The sequence below is a fragment of the Chrysochloris asiatica genome, unplaced genomic scaffold (genome assembly GCF_000296735.1).
Source record: "Chrysochloris asiatica unplaced genomic scaffold, ChrAsi1.0 scaffold00020, whole genome shotgun sequence".
Classification (NCBI taxonomy): Eukaryota; Metazoa; Chordata; class Mammalia; order Afrosoricida; family Chrysochloridae; genus Chrysochloris; species Chrysochloris asiatica.
Window position 1 is genome coordinate 26,128,031 of NW_006408538.1, and position 15,820 is coordinate 26,143,850.

The 15,820-nt window shown below is 49.3% G+C and overlaps 1 protein-coding gene across 1 annotated transcript in view; it reads right to left on the reverse strand.

Moving 5' to 3' along the window:
- Nucleotides 1-528: 528 nt before the first annotated feature.
- The window catches only part of ZCCHC24 (zinc finger, CCHC domain containing 24), a 79,868-nt gene continuing 64,576 nt past the window's right edge, over nt 529-15,820 (reverse strand). Inside the window, exons 3-4 of the mRNA XM_006837439.1 lie at nt 13,016-13,180; nt 529-715 (exon numbers count right to left, since the gene is read on the reverse strand). Of these exons, the coding sequence (XP_006837502.1) occupies nt 602-715; nt 13,016-13,180 (279 nt within the window). The 3' untranslated portion in view covers nt 529-601. The remainder of the gene's footprint in view (nt 716-13,015; nt 13,181-15,820) is intronic.

Below are 15,820 nucleotides of genomic sequence, written 5' to 3' on the forward strand. Positions count from 1 at the left end.
GGGGCGTACAACCCACAGGGGCAATGACACTGAGGTCAAAAAGGGTCAGGGCTTGCGGCTGAAAGTGAGCAGGGGCAGAGATGCCCACCTCTGGTAGCCGCTTGTATAGACGTTAGCTTGGGGCAATTGCAGACTTGAACAGGACAGAAAATGGGGCTTTCTGACAGTGGCTTTTCACACAGGGCAAACTGGAAGGTTCTGGGTTGGGGAAGGTTGTCAGCCAGTCTCAGGGAGATGGTCCCCTTTACGCTCTGGGATTCACAGTAAATGTAGTGAACTTGTGGCTAATACAAGGCTGCTCACCCCAAAGGGTTCTTGCAGGAGAGCCTATGGGGCACCAAGGGCTTCTTGGTGCCTGTGCGCTGCCCTCTTCTCCCCCTTTGTTCCCTCCACACAGACTCCAGGCCACCCGGTAAAGAGCCCTGCAGAGCCTACCCTCTGTGACTTGGGGTGCAGCTATGTCAGTAACACTGTTTGTCAACACAAATGAGACAAGGTCCCTCGGAGTCCCCTGCCCAGACTCTGAGGCATGCAGCAACAAGGAGAAACCCAGGGAGGCAGTGTCTTCGCTGGCTGGTGGAGGGGCCCACGGAGGGCCAGGTCACTGCACGCGGCGGCAGTAGTAGCCGAGGACTTTGCATTTCTCACACAGGTGCTGCGGATGTTCCTTGCTCTGGTCGGATACGTCCAGGCCATCGGGCTTCTCCAGGGGCCTCTGCAAAGGGGTGGAAGGAGAGGGTCCAAACGATGTGAAAGAAACAGAAAGTATGGAGATTGAAACAGAGATACAGAGTCACACAGAGACAGAGTTAAACATAAATCACAGAGAAGCCAAGAGACAGACAGAGGTAGGTGTAGGTGGGAGACAGAGAAGGGGAAGAGAGAGAGAATAGTGGCAAGAGAGAAAGAGAGAGAGGTGCGGAGGGGGGACAGGAAAAGAGAGAGAGAGAGAGGCTGTCACGAAGGTGGTCTAGCCCCACCGCCTGTCTGTATGCAGGCGTGTGCGTTCTGTTAGCATAGGCTGTGGTCAGGGCTGGGCCTCAGCCTGGTCAGCCCAGGGCTGGTCAGCCAGGAGCCTAGATATGGATACCACTTTACCCTCCCCAGTGCTCTGAGAAGCCACCACCTGAAGCTCACAAAAGCCCACCACAGAGGCAGGGCAGGGAGCAAAGATGTATGTTATGCAGATGAGGAGACTGAGGCCAAGAGTGAGGAAGATGCACAGTTACGGAGACTCAGACCTGAACACAAGTCTCCTGGCTCCCAGCACCCAGCGCTCTCACTTGGCTGCTTGTGAGCCCCATTCTCTGCTGGTGCAGCGTCAGGATTTACAGACAGGCCCAGTGCTGTGCTAGGGTTCTGGAGTTCTTGTAGTACCTACATGCTTGTTTAGTGAGTGCATGAATGGAATGTCACTGTTTTCTAACGAGGAAACTGAGGACCTGAGCAGGGAGGCAACCATGTGTCCTATCACTGCCTTACTGTGCTGCATCTGTGAAGTGGGGTGGTTTGTTGTGCCTCATTTGCAGAGTCCTGGGAAGTCTCTGAGATGCTATGCCACCTGAGTGGCAAGAGGCACAGAGGAGCACATTTTCATTGCTTGAAGTTTAACACAAGTTTCCCTTCTCCCTTCTTGGTCCCTGAGAACCGTCAACAAGTTGTTGACCTGGAAAATGTACAGAGGCTACTAGGGGGCTCTCCTGAGCAGCAGTTTCTTGACTGGCTAACAAGGTTGCTGCATCCGTCCAACCACAGACACAGCCCTGGTCCAGACCTTCTGCCTGTAGAGGGCCCCCTGCCGGGGTTAGTGTCAGGACGGGGAAGCTGCAGACTGGTATGGACTGAGGACAGCTGAGAACCAGCGCTGGTTCAAAAAGCAGCATATTGGCCCCAAGTGGCCACTCAAGAGCAGTTTGGAGACTAGGAGTCAGAAGGTTCTAGAAGGCAGCTGGTGGGGCCTGAATGTGGGCAGGGTTCTGCATTTTTGTGCTTCCAGGCCTAAAGCCATGCAGAAAAAGGACAAGAGCTTTGTCCTCATCTGAAAGGACTTTCAGATGACTGGTTTCTCTGTCTGAACTGGGACGAGACCTGGACTCCATTCCAGCTGTGAAAAAGTTGAGCTTTACAACAGATCTGGCTTGAACCTAGGCTTTACTCCCTGTGACTTTTGAATTTTGCCACCTTGGCCAAGTCACTGATCACCCCCACCCCCACCCCTGACCCTCCATCTCTGACCTATGACTCATGGTGACCCTAAGTGTGTTCCATTGGATTTTTCTGTGGTAGATTTTTCTAATCTTTCCACGAGCAGTCGAATATATTAGCTGTTTGTACTACCCAAGGATGTTGTTGTTAAGTGCTGCTGAGTCGGTTCTGACTCATCGCGACCCTGTATAGAGTGTCTGAGGAGTGGTTGGTGAGTTTGAACCATCAGCTTTGAGGTTCAAATTGATCTTGTGATCCAGTGCTTACAGTGCTTATCTCTACAACACCATAGCAAGGCTCCACCCAGGGGCATTAAGAGCACATAAAAACTAGTTATGTTATTTATGATTATTACTATGAATGGCAGTGGGTGGGGGAGCTCACTAAAAGTTGAAGTCTAGGAAGGTTCTCACCACTCTCCCCGACTCCTCATGAGATCTACGCCATCTCTACCCCCCTTCCCCAGCATGGGCTTCACTGTTCCCAGGGCTGAGAGCTCCCTGCAGGTTGAGTTAATTGGCCCAGTTTATTGCTTGGGTTTTGCTGAGAGAAGTCAGAACCTAATCTTGCTGGTTTTCCTTTGTAGGTAACATTTTGTTTTTCCTGAACTGCTTTCAGGATTCTTTCCTTGTCTTTGGTTCTGGAGTTTGATTATGGTATGTCATGTCTTGGTGTTTTCTTTTGGACTCTATCCTGTTTGGGGTTTGTTTAGCTTCTTGAATACTTATCTCTTCTTTCATAATGTTAGGGAAATTTTCTTTCAGCAGCTCTTCGACTGTCTTTTCTGTGGTTTTCTTTGTCTCTTCCTGATCTGGAATTCTGATCACCTGTAAACGATTCCTTTTCATGTTGTCCCACATGAAACTTAGGTTTTCTTCAGATTTTTTCATTCTTTTCTCTGATTGTTCTCCTAGCTTACTAATATTGAGAAATTTATCTTCAAGTTCACTAATTCTGGCTCCCATTGATTCAGTTCTATTCCTTTGTCCTTTCAGCGTACTGTCCGTTTCTGATATCTTAGTATTGATCATCTGGGCCTCTGATCGCAGGTTTTGTATTATCTCCAATGCTGTATCTATTTTCATTGTTCCTGTAGCAGTCTTCTGAATTCTTCCCTGCTTTCCTCACACATATTGCCCACCTCCTTTCCTTCCCTTTAAAAAAATAAAATAAAATCAATTTTCCCCTCTACTGCAAGTCCATTCCACCCCCTCTCCTAGTAGAGTCAGTCCAGGGCTGGCCTGCAGATTTAATCAGAGCCTGCCCTAGTGGGGTTATTATGTGTAGCTCCTCCCTGGGGGCTCCCATCCTCCGAGTGACTCAACCACCCCAAAGTGGGAGATTCCTTGAGGTTGTACACTGATTGGAAAAAAGAAAAAGAAAAAGAGAATCGCACCTTTGTCTTCGTGAGCCACAGGTAGGTTTCTGCAACATGAGTATGCTTTCTCATCTCTAAATTTATTTATGAACTCTCAAGATGGCTTTGGCAGGTTCCGTTAGCTGCTCATCAGTCACCTCCTCTCTTACTGCGTTATTCAACTTTCTCTCCCAGTAAGCAGCCAATCCACGTTTCTATCCCTTCCTTGGGAGCTCAGAGTTCCAGGACCGTCCCCTGTATCCGTCTTAGCCGGTTTTCTGTACACTTGCTGCTGAGAACCCATAGATTTTCTGCCCAGTCTGCCATCTTTCTCCCACCTCCCTCAATTTATTGCTTGGTGGTCAGTAAAACCTGGGTCGCTGCATCCTCATCCTGAAATCCCAGTCAAGCAGGGGCCACACAAACCCTTGTCTCTGCTCTGGTAGGACCACCCAGTAAGACCCGGTTTTAAGTCTCTATTCCTACAGATCAAACACAGCCTGGTTTCCAGCTCCCTACCGGCTCTGTCCCACCACAAGCAGGACCCTCGCTCCCTGTCCTCCAAGTGGGGCCAGAGAGCAAGCATGCCTGTGGCCACCCTTGCTCCCTAGGGGTGTTATGTGCCCAACCTCATAATCTCCCAGCGAGGGCACAGTTCAATCCCAGGCGAGTATGCGTGGCTGAGGCTCCTAGTCTTTAAGGGTCTTGCCCAGGGACCTGGAGGGAGAAGGAACAGGAGTGGTCTTTCTGCCATATTTGCCTTCCAACTCCTGTCAGCCATGCCTGCTGACTGCCCTGTCTCGGGGAACAGTCAGTCCAGGGTCACTGGCTTTCTGTCCTAAGGGTGGCACAGCCCCTGTGCTACCTTCGCAATCAATCACAACTCTTCCCCTGGGAATTCGCTAGACCTGCTCAGCTGCACCTCCGGCCTCCGGACCTTCAGCCTAGGGGCTGCCACAGAGGTTCAGCACATCGGGGCCTATGGAGCCTTAGAGAGCACCTCTGGTTTCCCTGAAGGCTATATGGACCCTCCTCTGCTGGGTGTCCCTGCAGTGTGGACATATGACCCAACGCAGCTGAACTCACACAGAGCTCTGCAGGCCAACATCGTCCCCTCTACAACTCCACTAGCTTTTCTCTCACCTGAGAGGTGTTAGCACCTGCTCTGTCTTGCTCACGGGTTTTTTTGTGGGGTTTTTGGTGTGTTTGTGTGTGGCAGAGAGATGACGGTCATACAGTATTATATAATCATAAAGGAAGCCATAGTAATTGACCTTTGGCAAGTCACTTAATCTTGTTGTGCCCGATTTTCTCTTTTGTAAAGTGGGGCTAGTTAATATAGGCCAAGTGATCAGAAGAGTGCATAGTTCATACAGTAGCCAGTATTAATATCAAGTATGATGATGAAGAGGAGCTCTGGTAGTGTAGCGGTTACGAATCGGGCTGCTAATCTCACGGTCAGCAGTTCAAAATTACCAGCTGTTCCTCAGGAGAAAGATGAGGCTTTCTGTTCCCATAAAGATTTATAGCCTCAGAAACCCTGTGCAGGGTCGCTGTGAGTCAGAACCGACTCCACGGCACATCACCACCACCACCACCATAGGGTTTCACCATCCCTTTTGAGCCTTCTCAGTGCTGGGCTGTGCCCCTCCTTGGCTCTGACTCAGGGGGTGCCTTTCCCCCCCCCATGACTCCAGGCAATAACCTTCTGGGTCCCGTCACCAGGTGGGGGGTCAGGGGAAGCTGCCGAAATGACTCCCCTCTGTGTAGGAAAAACACTGAGCAGCTGGGATTGATTGCCAAGGGTCCTCTCCCCAAAAGAGGCAGGAAAGTCATTAATGTTTTCTTCTCGTGGGGGTTAGGACTGGCAGAGAAGGCACAGCTGGAGCCTGAAGGGAAACAGATGTGGCAGGGAGAAGCGCTGGGGGAGTGGAGGGCTTTCAGGTAATGGATGTGAGCAGGTCAGAGATCAGGGTTCAGGGAAAAGAAGTCCGCTTCTCCATGGTGGGGGACAGTGAAAGGGGCTCCAAACATTGCCTCTCAGCTCTGCAAAGCCTCCTGACTGGGAAGTATTCAAGTGCCTCCCCCACCCCCTGGTCCCTCAGCTCTGACCTCCCTGAGTGAGGGGAGCACCGAAGCCCACAAGAAGAGACTGCAGGGGCTGGGTGGTGGGGACCTTGGCCTGTGTCCCCTCACCACACTGGCTGCTATATGACCTGGTACAAGAGCCATCTCTTCCCGGGACTGTCCCCCTGCTCAGCAGACACCAGTTAGTGGCAGGCAGAGGGCACAGCAGAACCATATGATCTTACAAGATCCTTCCAGATGGGCCCTCAGGGCACTCGGATCCTGAGGATGGACTAGGCGAAGGGTATTCAGGGCAGGGCTTTGCAGGATGAAAACGAGGAGGCAGGTGAGGCCATTCTAGGTCTGAGGGTGGCAGCACAAGCCAGGATTGTGCCTGTCATTGTAGGGGCCAAGGACTTCAGCACTCAACCCTCAGGGCTGGAGACGGTGTGATTATAGCTCAAAGTGCCATCCAAGGAGAGACTGAGACCTTTACTTCCTGAGCCACTGAGGGTTCTGCTGGCAAGCAGAGAGCCACAGTCCTGACTTGAATGACCCGCCCCTGCCACCCTTCCTGACCGCTGTTTTGTCTCCCCCACCCCCACTTCCCTCACTGGCTACCCCTTAGGGATGACTCCTACTCGAATGCTACCTCCTCAGAGAAGCCCTCCTCACTGAGTCTCTCTATCACACCTTCCTGTACCTCTCACTACTAGTGATTATCTAGCCCACATTTGCTCCCTTGGTTTCCTCTGTCTTCTCCATGGAAAGCTGGGCTCCAGGATGGAACCCGTGGGGCCCGGCACAGAGCACGCTCTCAATGAAGTTTTGCTGAAAATCTCAACCCCTCGTTTTATAGATGGGGCAGCTGAGGTTCACGTCACTCACACAGCCTGGGAGACAAAACAGCACGAGAGCCCTAACCTCCAACTTCCGATACCCCTCCTCCCTCAAGCTTGTGGGCAGTCATTGGTCACTCCGCGAGGAGGAATCATGTCTGAGGCAGGGCCACCTTCACCTCACAACCTGTATGCCTCTCCAGCTGACATGCCTCATTCTGGACAACTTGGAGTCGTCAGGAGGAAGGAACACTGGGGACCCACAGACCTCATCAGGCCACCATGTGAGTTGTGGTAGGTTCACATGACATTTTAAAAAACAAACTGTCTCAGTTGCTAACATCTCCAAATCAGAGCATTGTACATAAAATTGGGGTTTCTTTCTCCTTAGGCTAACAAGAAAGAAGCCAGTCACAAAGTCAACTTACTCTATGATTCCACTCAAATGAAAGTCGAGTATGCAGTTACTGAGGTGTGCAGTGGGGGAGATGATGAGATGACAGTTAAAAGTGATGACAATATTATAAAATTCTGGTGAGGACTATACCTATCTGTGCATTTGCTAAAACCCATCACATCGTATACGTAGATGGGGATGGGTGAATTTCACAATAAAGCTGTTTGTGTGGCTTTGGTTTTAATTGGGTTTTCTGGTGGTACTGTAAGATGAACACTGCACTGGCAGCCACAAGGTTGATGGTTCAAACCACCAGCAGCTCCGAGGGAGAAAGTGGAGGCAGTGTACTAATGGCATTCCCTGCGTAGGTTGTTGTTGCTGTTAGGTGTCATCGAGTTGGTACCGACTCATAGCGACCCCATGCAAAACAGAACGAAACACTGCCCAGTCCTGGGCCAACCGCACAATTGTTGCTATGTTTGAGGCCATTGATGCTACCACTGTGCCAATCCATCTCGTTGGGGATTTTCGTCTTTCCCCCCGACCCTCCACTTCCTCCTGACAATATGTCTGAAGTATGAAAGTCTGGCCATCCTAGCTTCCGTATTCAATTATCTGGTGCCGACAGTCTTCCATTGCTCTTCGTAAGGTTTCCAGTGACTAAATATTCGGAAGAAGTTCATCTCTCCTCCTTCCTAGTCTGTCCTCATGTGAAAGCTCAGCTGAAACCTGTCCACCATGGATGATCCTGCTTGTCAATCGGTGGCACAGCCACCAGAATACGAGAAACGGACAGAGGGAAACCTCATGTGGGGCCGCAGTCTGAGTCAGAATTGATTCAACGGCAGTGGATTTGGGCTCAGGCTCAGCATTGAGCTAGAAGAGCTGACGGCACTGGGCCTGCGTCCTGAAAGGCACGTGTTTCCTCTTTCCATGCCCACCACTCCTCCCTATTGCCTCGACTTTCTCTGACCTGGCTCACATTCCAAATTGACTTTACTTCCAAGAGGCATTTGGCTGATTCCTGTCACCCCATGCAAAACCTATACTCTAGAGTCATTTCTGATTCATAGAGGCCCTACTCATAGGACAGAGCAGAACTGCCCCCGACAAGAGTTAACAGTCTGTAATTTTACGGGCAGCGTACTGGTAGGAATTGCAAAGCATTTTAACCACTGTGCTACCAAGACTCCTTTCACCCCATGCAATGAAGTGCTACCAGGTTCTACTTGCACCCTTTATAGCTGGGACCCTCTCTCACCATCTCCTGTGGTCCCGCCCCCTGTCTCTGATCAGCCCTACTTGTTACAAAGTGCCCCCTTTTGCAAAGTCAACTAGGTTCCGCTTTCTCTAAAATCCACGTAGTCCCTTCGTCCCCACTCCTTAAATGCCTTTTCAATAGGATTTACCTTTAGCACCTTATTTTCACATGGCATTAACATCTGTTCCTGCTTTGTCAACAAAAAGAGCTTTTCTTTTATAGACATTAAGCTTCAGAGTCCTTGGGTCCTGCTCTTGAACCAACAGGTTCAAGTCTGCCTGTAGGTGCATGGGAAGAAAGTCCTGGAGAGCTTGTTGCTGTCAGTTGCTCCTGAGTTCATTCCAACTCATAGTGACCTTATGTGTGTAGGGTGGAATGCAGTGACTTTTAGAAAGCAGATTACCAGACCTGTCCTCCAAGCATCTATTCAGACGACCAACCTTTCAGCTAGTAGCTGAGCGCTTAACCATGTGCACAGCCAGAATTTCCTGGAGATCTACTTTCAAATATTTAGCCATTGAGAACCCTATAGAGCAGGATGGGTGGGTGGGGTGGGACCTGTTTTCTGCCGACATTTATAACATCATTAGTGGGCCATACAAAATTATCAAGTTAAAATTAGCCAGCTCTGGTAGCGTAGTGGTTACGAATCGGGCTGCGAACCTTAAGGTCAGCGGTTCGAAACTACCAGCTGTTCCGCGGGAGAAAGATGAGGCTTTCTACTCCCGTAAAGATTTACACCCTCGGAAACCCTGTACAGGGTCGCTATGGGTCTGAACTGACTCGATGGCACTTAACAACAACATCTTTGGCTAAAGGAGCTCTGGTAGCGTAGTGGTTACGAGTCGGGCTGCTAACTTCAGTGTCAGCAGTTCGAAACTACCAGCTGTTCCACGGGAGAAAGATGAGGCTTTCTGCTCCCGTAATGGTTTACAGCCTCGGAAACCCTGTGCAGGGTCGCTATGAGTTAGAACCGACTCCACGGCACATAACAACAACAATGTTGGCTCTGGAGTCCTGGTGTGGCGCAGTGGGCTAATGCGTCAGACTGCAAAGTTGTTTGAACTGCAAGTTAAGCTCACCAGCTGCTCCTTGGAAACACTATATGGGGTTACTATGGGTTGGAATCGACTCGACGGTACTGCACATCAACAATGTGATGGCTGGAACTGTGGTTGCCTTTACAGGGTCTGACCAAATGATTTCCCAGGAGTCCTGATGTGGCACTATGGGATAATGCACTGGCCTGCAAGGTCAGTTTGGACCAAAAGGTCGGTGATCTAATTCACCAGCCGCTCCTCGGAAACCCTACCCAGGGTCACCCTCAGTCAGAACCGACTCGATGGCACTTCACAACAACAGCATGTGGCCCTGAACTGGACGTTCCCCACTCCTGCTTTAAAGCATAGTGCTTCGCAGACACACACGGGGCCGCTGGGGGTCTTAATCTTCAGCTACTCCTCACAACAACACTCTAAGTTAGGAAGGGAAGACAATGCCATCCTGCACTGATGAAAGGCCAAGGGGCCTGGTCAAGGCCACACAGCTGGCTTCAGTGCAAGCCCCCCAGTGCATGATCCCCCCCCCCATCTACTTACAGATGGGGTGGGTGCAGCAGGTGCCCTCCTCTAGCCCCTCCCCACTACCAGCTATTGCTCAGTTTGCTGAGTGACTCCGCCCACACTCAGCCCACCCTGGCTCCTCCACTACCTCATCACTAGTGGCCTTTACTCTCCCACAAGCCCCCATGGCCCCAGCCTGGACTTGCTCCCAAGAAACTACACCCCACTGAAGCCTCCATCATACACACCTGTCTCCCTCCATCGCCTCTCCTTCCGGCTTACCGCTCCCACCCAATCCACTGGCTCCACCACCTCTTCTCTCCTGCTAGGCCCCCCTGGCTTCCCTTCCCTGCCAACTAGCCGAGACCTCAGGACCATGCGTTGTAAACGTTTCTGTCTGAAACTCACCTGGCCTGGCCTGGCCAAATTCCACCTCTGCTGCTCCGTCCTGTTCAGCATCACACTGGTAGAGAGACCAGATGTTTATGGTCTCAAAACTCCCCTTGCCCTAGAGTGCTGCTTGGTTGTGCCCTAGATTTCTCTGTCTTCTCCTCACCCTCATTCTTAGCTTGATGCTGCTGTGAAAACAGAAGCCTTGGATACAAGTACCTCTCTCTCCTTTGGACCATCATGTTCATGAGCCTCCCTAATTATCCTTCCCTCTCTCTCCCTCCTCTCATCCTGGATCATCAGCCTCTTTGTTTGTCTTGAGTTCTCAATATTTACTGAGTATTTCAAGTGTGTCAGGAGTCCTGATGTGGCGCTGTGTGTTAATGCGCTGGACTACAATGTCAGTTTGAACCACAAGGTCAGTGGTTCAAGCTCACCAGCCCCTCTTTGGAAACATTATACAGGGTCGCTGTGGGTTGGAGCCTACTCAATGGCACTTCACAACAACATCAAAGTGTGCCGGCTACTGTCGTTACTTACTGCCAGATATGTGAGTGAAGAAGTCATCTTGAAAGGGGATCTTTCAATTCCAACTGCAACTGAAGCCACAGGGACAAGAGACGAACCCCAGCCAAGCTGTTACCAGTGCTCGGCTGGTAACCAGAAGACTGGTGGCTTGAACCCGCCAACCACTCTGGGAGAAAGATGTGTCAATCTGCTTTGGAAAAGATGATGACCTTGGAAGCCCTATTGGGAAGTTATATAGATCAGAACCGACTCCATGGCACATAACCACCACCACAATGAATCAGAATGAACTCAAGTCAATGCCCATATCAATTTATGCCACATAGCAGAGGTTTCCAAATGGGGTATGCACCATGGATGGTTTTTGAGTGTGCAAATATCGTCATCTTCCCAGCTCTCGGGGAAGCCCGGTAGAGCCTCCAGTCCTGGGATGCCGACCCCTGACCACAAGCAACCTCTTTCCCTGGCCTCTGTGCTATGGCGATGACACTGTTAGTATTGGAAAGGGTACAAATAAAGAGACACACAGGACGCAGTCTGGGAGGCTTCCCAGTACACTGCTTCCATGTCCCAAAGGATGCTGCATTCCTACAGACAGCGCTGACTTTCACCAGCCAGGAAGCGCCTGTCACCAACCAGGAAGCACCTATCACCAACCAGGAAGACAGACAGCGCTGACTTTCACCAGCCAGGAAGCGCCTGTCACCAACCAGGAAGCACCTATCACCAACCAGGAAGCCCCTATCACCAACCAGGAAGCCCCTATTACCAACCAGGAAACCCCTGTCACCTGCCAGCCTTTTGCTTCCTTATGGGTTATCCTCATGCAACATATTTGAGGCTCCCTCATCTCTAAAAACCCAAATCACCTTTCCTACCTGCGCATTGACCTTGCAGTTAGCACCCAGTGTTTAACCCTCTGTGCCAGCATGGCTCTAGCTTTACTGGGCTTCAGACTATTGTGTCTTAATGAGTTCTCCAGGTAAAAATGATGCCCCACTAGGTTTGAGGACCATCTGCTAGTTGCCAAAGCTCAAAGACACTTCTCTATGGTCATTCTCCTGACAGCTTAGAACCACCCCGCACCATCACCCACTCATCCTTAAACCAACCTCCTCCCGGATCCCCAGGACTCCTCCTCCCCACTCCTCCTTGGTGGGCGCTTTCCCTCTACTTCTCTGCCAAAAGCTTGATCTGAGAAATTTCTTCTATGCTTTTGACATTTTTTTCTCGTCTATCTCCTCGGCTTTAAATGCCACCTAGGTATGTAGGGACCATCCTGACTTCTCATGTGAACTTTAGAACATCATATCCAACTGCCATTTTGATATCTCTGCTTGGATTTTCAGGATTGTCTCAAGTATAACTGGTATACCAGAGAACTCTTGCTTTTACCTCACACACCTGCGCCCTACCCCCTTCTCAGCCCAGGGAATACCCATCTAAGGAATCACCACCTTTGGCCACTAGTTCCTTAAGCCTGGTTGCTCCCTGGGTTTCGACCCTTCCCTCAGCTCTGTATCCAATCTGGACGTACCCCGTGTAGATTCCAGCTATGCAGCTGCCTCCTTAGTTCAGGCCCCTCCCAGTTCCCTCAGGGACTATGACAAAGGCTTGTCCATTTTCAATCTCTACTCCTTACTAACCCTACGCACAACCAGAGAGCTGCCTGCCTGGCTCATGTTCTTCTCGCCTCCCTCTCACGTTCCTTCACTGAGCTTGGGTCCTTGAGCAGCCCAAGTCTCAGGAAAGGTACTCAGCCCAAGTACTTTTTCTTTTTAGGGTGACTGTTCCCTCATTTGAAGTCCTGGTGTGGCACAGTATGATAAGTACTGGACCACAAGGTTGGCAGTTCAAACTCACCAGCTGCTCCCCGGAAACACTATATAGGGTCACTATGAGTTGGAAGAGACTCAGCAGCACTTAACAATAATTCCCTAATTTATGCCATGGCTGATTGTCTCTCCTCCAAGTCATGTCACCTCCTTCAAGCAACACGCCCTTCCCAGCCTGTCTTAAGGAGATCTTCCCGGGGTGGGTGTGGGGTGGGGTGGGAGTGGGCCAGCCCCCAGGCAGTATCCTGTTGCACACACATTCCACTCTGTCTAACATGGCACCCCAACTGCATTCATTTAAAAATTCACCAGAGATCTTTTGACTCAGAATCTAGATGCAGTTTCCCTTTATTTGCCTCTCCTCCCTGGAGGAAGGGGTTCCCGCCTGTTTCAGATGAGACAAGTGAAGAAAGGGAAAACAATGGGAAATGTGGTCTCACTCTCCTTGAATGAAGGAGCAAACTGAGGCTCAGAGAGGAAACAAGTCATCTCAGAGAATGACCACTGGCCTCCCCATTCTCCTCCGTCCTTGGCATTTCCCCACCACATGCCAGCCAGGCCCCGCCCAGCTCACCTGCTTGTGTGGGTACACATTGATGTGGCACTTGATGCATTCCTGCCCCATGTTGGCCCACGAATTCCCGCTCATCCATTTTCGCTTGCACTTGGGACACTTGTATTCTCCGAAGCAGCGCTTTTTGCCCTGGTATGGGGTTAGACCTTCACCTTTGGGCCGTGCCTAAAAGACAGAAAATAAATGCAGGGGATTGGGTCCACAAGGCCAAGATGATGCTCTCACAGGGTCAAACTGGCCGCCCACTTCAGTCTCCCCCTTGGCCCTCAATACAGAGAATATCAGGGTTATCCCCAGAACACATACAGGATTGCTAAGGCTGGGGAAATGCTCATGGTGGACAAAACACAGGAGTTGGGTGGGTGGGGTTGCTGTACCTTTGTAAGATTGTCAGGAAGTTAATTCCTTAACTCAGACATCATGGCCTAGACCTGCAGACAAGTGCTCTGTGGCTCACACAGTGGTAGGGTTTCAATGGTGTTTAAAGAGATAACAGGCACAGAACATAACCTGGTCTACCACAATTATCTCTGGTAGCATAGTGGTTACGAATCGGGCTGCGAACTGCAAGATCAGCAGTTCGAAACTACCAGCTGTTCTGTGGGAGAAAGATGAGGCCTTCTGCTCCCGAAAATATTTACAGCCTAGGAAACCCTGTTCAGGGTCGCTATGGGTCCGCACCGACTCGACGGCACTTAACAACAACAACATGCTGAGCAAATAATCCAAGAAGCTGGAATATATGAGGAACGTGACATCAGGATTGGAGGAAGACTCATTAACAACCTGTGATAAGCAGATAATACAACCTTGTCTGCTAAAACAAAGAGGACTTAAAATACTGACGAACAGCAAAGACCACAGCCTTCAGTATGGGTGGCACCTCAATGTAAAGAAGAAAAAATTCCTCACCACTGGACCAATAAGCAACATCATGATAAATGGTGAAAAGATTGAAATTAAAGACTTCATTTTGCTTAGATCTACCATAAACACTCATGGAAGCAGTAGTCAAGAAATCAAATGATGTATTGAACTAGGCAAATCTGCTGCACAAGACCTCTTTAAAGTGTTGAAGAGAAAGATATCAGTTTGAGGACCAAGGTGCACCTGATCCAAGCCATGGTATTTTCAATCACTTCATATGCATGTGGAAGTTGGACAAGAAATAAGGAAGATTATAGAAGAATTGATACATTTGAGTTATAATGTTGAAAAACAAACAAATCTGTGTTGGAAGAAGTACAATCAGAATGCTCCTTAGAAATCAAGATGGCCAGACTTTGTCTCTCATACTTTGAACGGATTATCAGGAGAGATCAGTCCCTGAAGAACAACATGCTTAGTAAGGAAGGTGGAGGGACAGCAAAGAAGACGGAGCTTCCCAACAAGATGCGTTGGTACAAGGACAGCAACAAGGCACTCTTGTGGAGCAGTCGTTGTGAAGATGGCGCAGGGCTGGGCAGTGTGTCATCCTGTTGAACACAGGGTTGCTACGGGCTGGAACCAACTCAACAACACCTAACGGCAACAACAACAATCCTTGGGTGGTACAAGTGCTTAAGCATTTGGCTGCTAACCAAAAGACTGACAGCTTGAACCTCCTTAGATGATGAAGAAGAAGAAGAGGAGGAGGAGGAAGAGGAGGAAGAAGAAGAAGGACAAGGATGAAGAAGAATCATAGTTCTACTCCGAAGGACGTGCGTCACCGGGAGTCAGAATCACCCTGGTTGCAACTGGTTTCTTGGGGATTTTCTCACATGATTACGAACAGAGACACTGCATCGGTGTAAGGATCTCACTGCATTTAGTTTCTATACAGCCCTTTGAGTACTTGCCAGTTGCTATTAGGAAATACTAAGCTGTTTCCGTTTTTTCTTTACTACAAACCATAATACAATGAAAAATTTTTAACTTGCAATCAGCCTTACCTATCCATTGGTTTCACATCTACAGATTAAACCTACTCCAGATTGAAAATATCAGAGGATAAAAAAAGAAAAGAAAAACTCAATTAACTGGTTAAAGCAACCCCTCAAAGGCTAAGAAGGAGCATACAGTTCTATTAACATTGTATTTGGTATTACAAGTAATCTAGACATCTAGAACAAACAATCTAGACATCTAGAACAAACAAATTTGTGTTGTAAGAAGTACAGCCAGAACACATTTTGATAAAGGAAACGAGGGTAAATTGCTACAATTTGATGAACTTGACCTATACTCATGGATGTAGTAGCTCAAAATACCAACTGACAGGGAAGGAGTTTTCACATCAAGTATTAATCCTATCCCCTCTGTATACAGGGTTGATAGGGACGAGCAACTTAGACATTGGCTACCTAAAATGAGGGGGCGATAAAATCACCAAGTGACTGTCTTACAAGGTTTCAAGAGGATGTTTAGTTTAAGCATGTATGGGGTAAGATAGAGTCCCTGGTGAATAGTTTTTACCTTGTCTAGATGGATCTGGTGAAAAGAGATGGGGATAAGATTCTTATGATTCAATAGTGAGTAACTGTTATCATACCTAATTGCTACTGTCACAATTGTATACGTAGAAGTTTTGTAACAAAAAATGGGGGAGTAGTTAATCTTACAGGCCAGAAACAGAGGACCCTAGGACCATCAAGGGAGAAGAGCACAAATGGAATACAGGACCTTATCCAGAGAAGCAGTGACACCAAAGATGCAGGCAGAGATGGGGACATGGAGAGAGGGAGCAGCTGAGGACTCTAGACTCATGGGAAGAGAGGGACTGAGAGCTGATGGCCAGGAGGCAGACTTGCAGAATGTGCCCTTTGG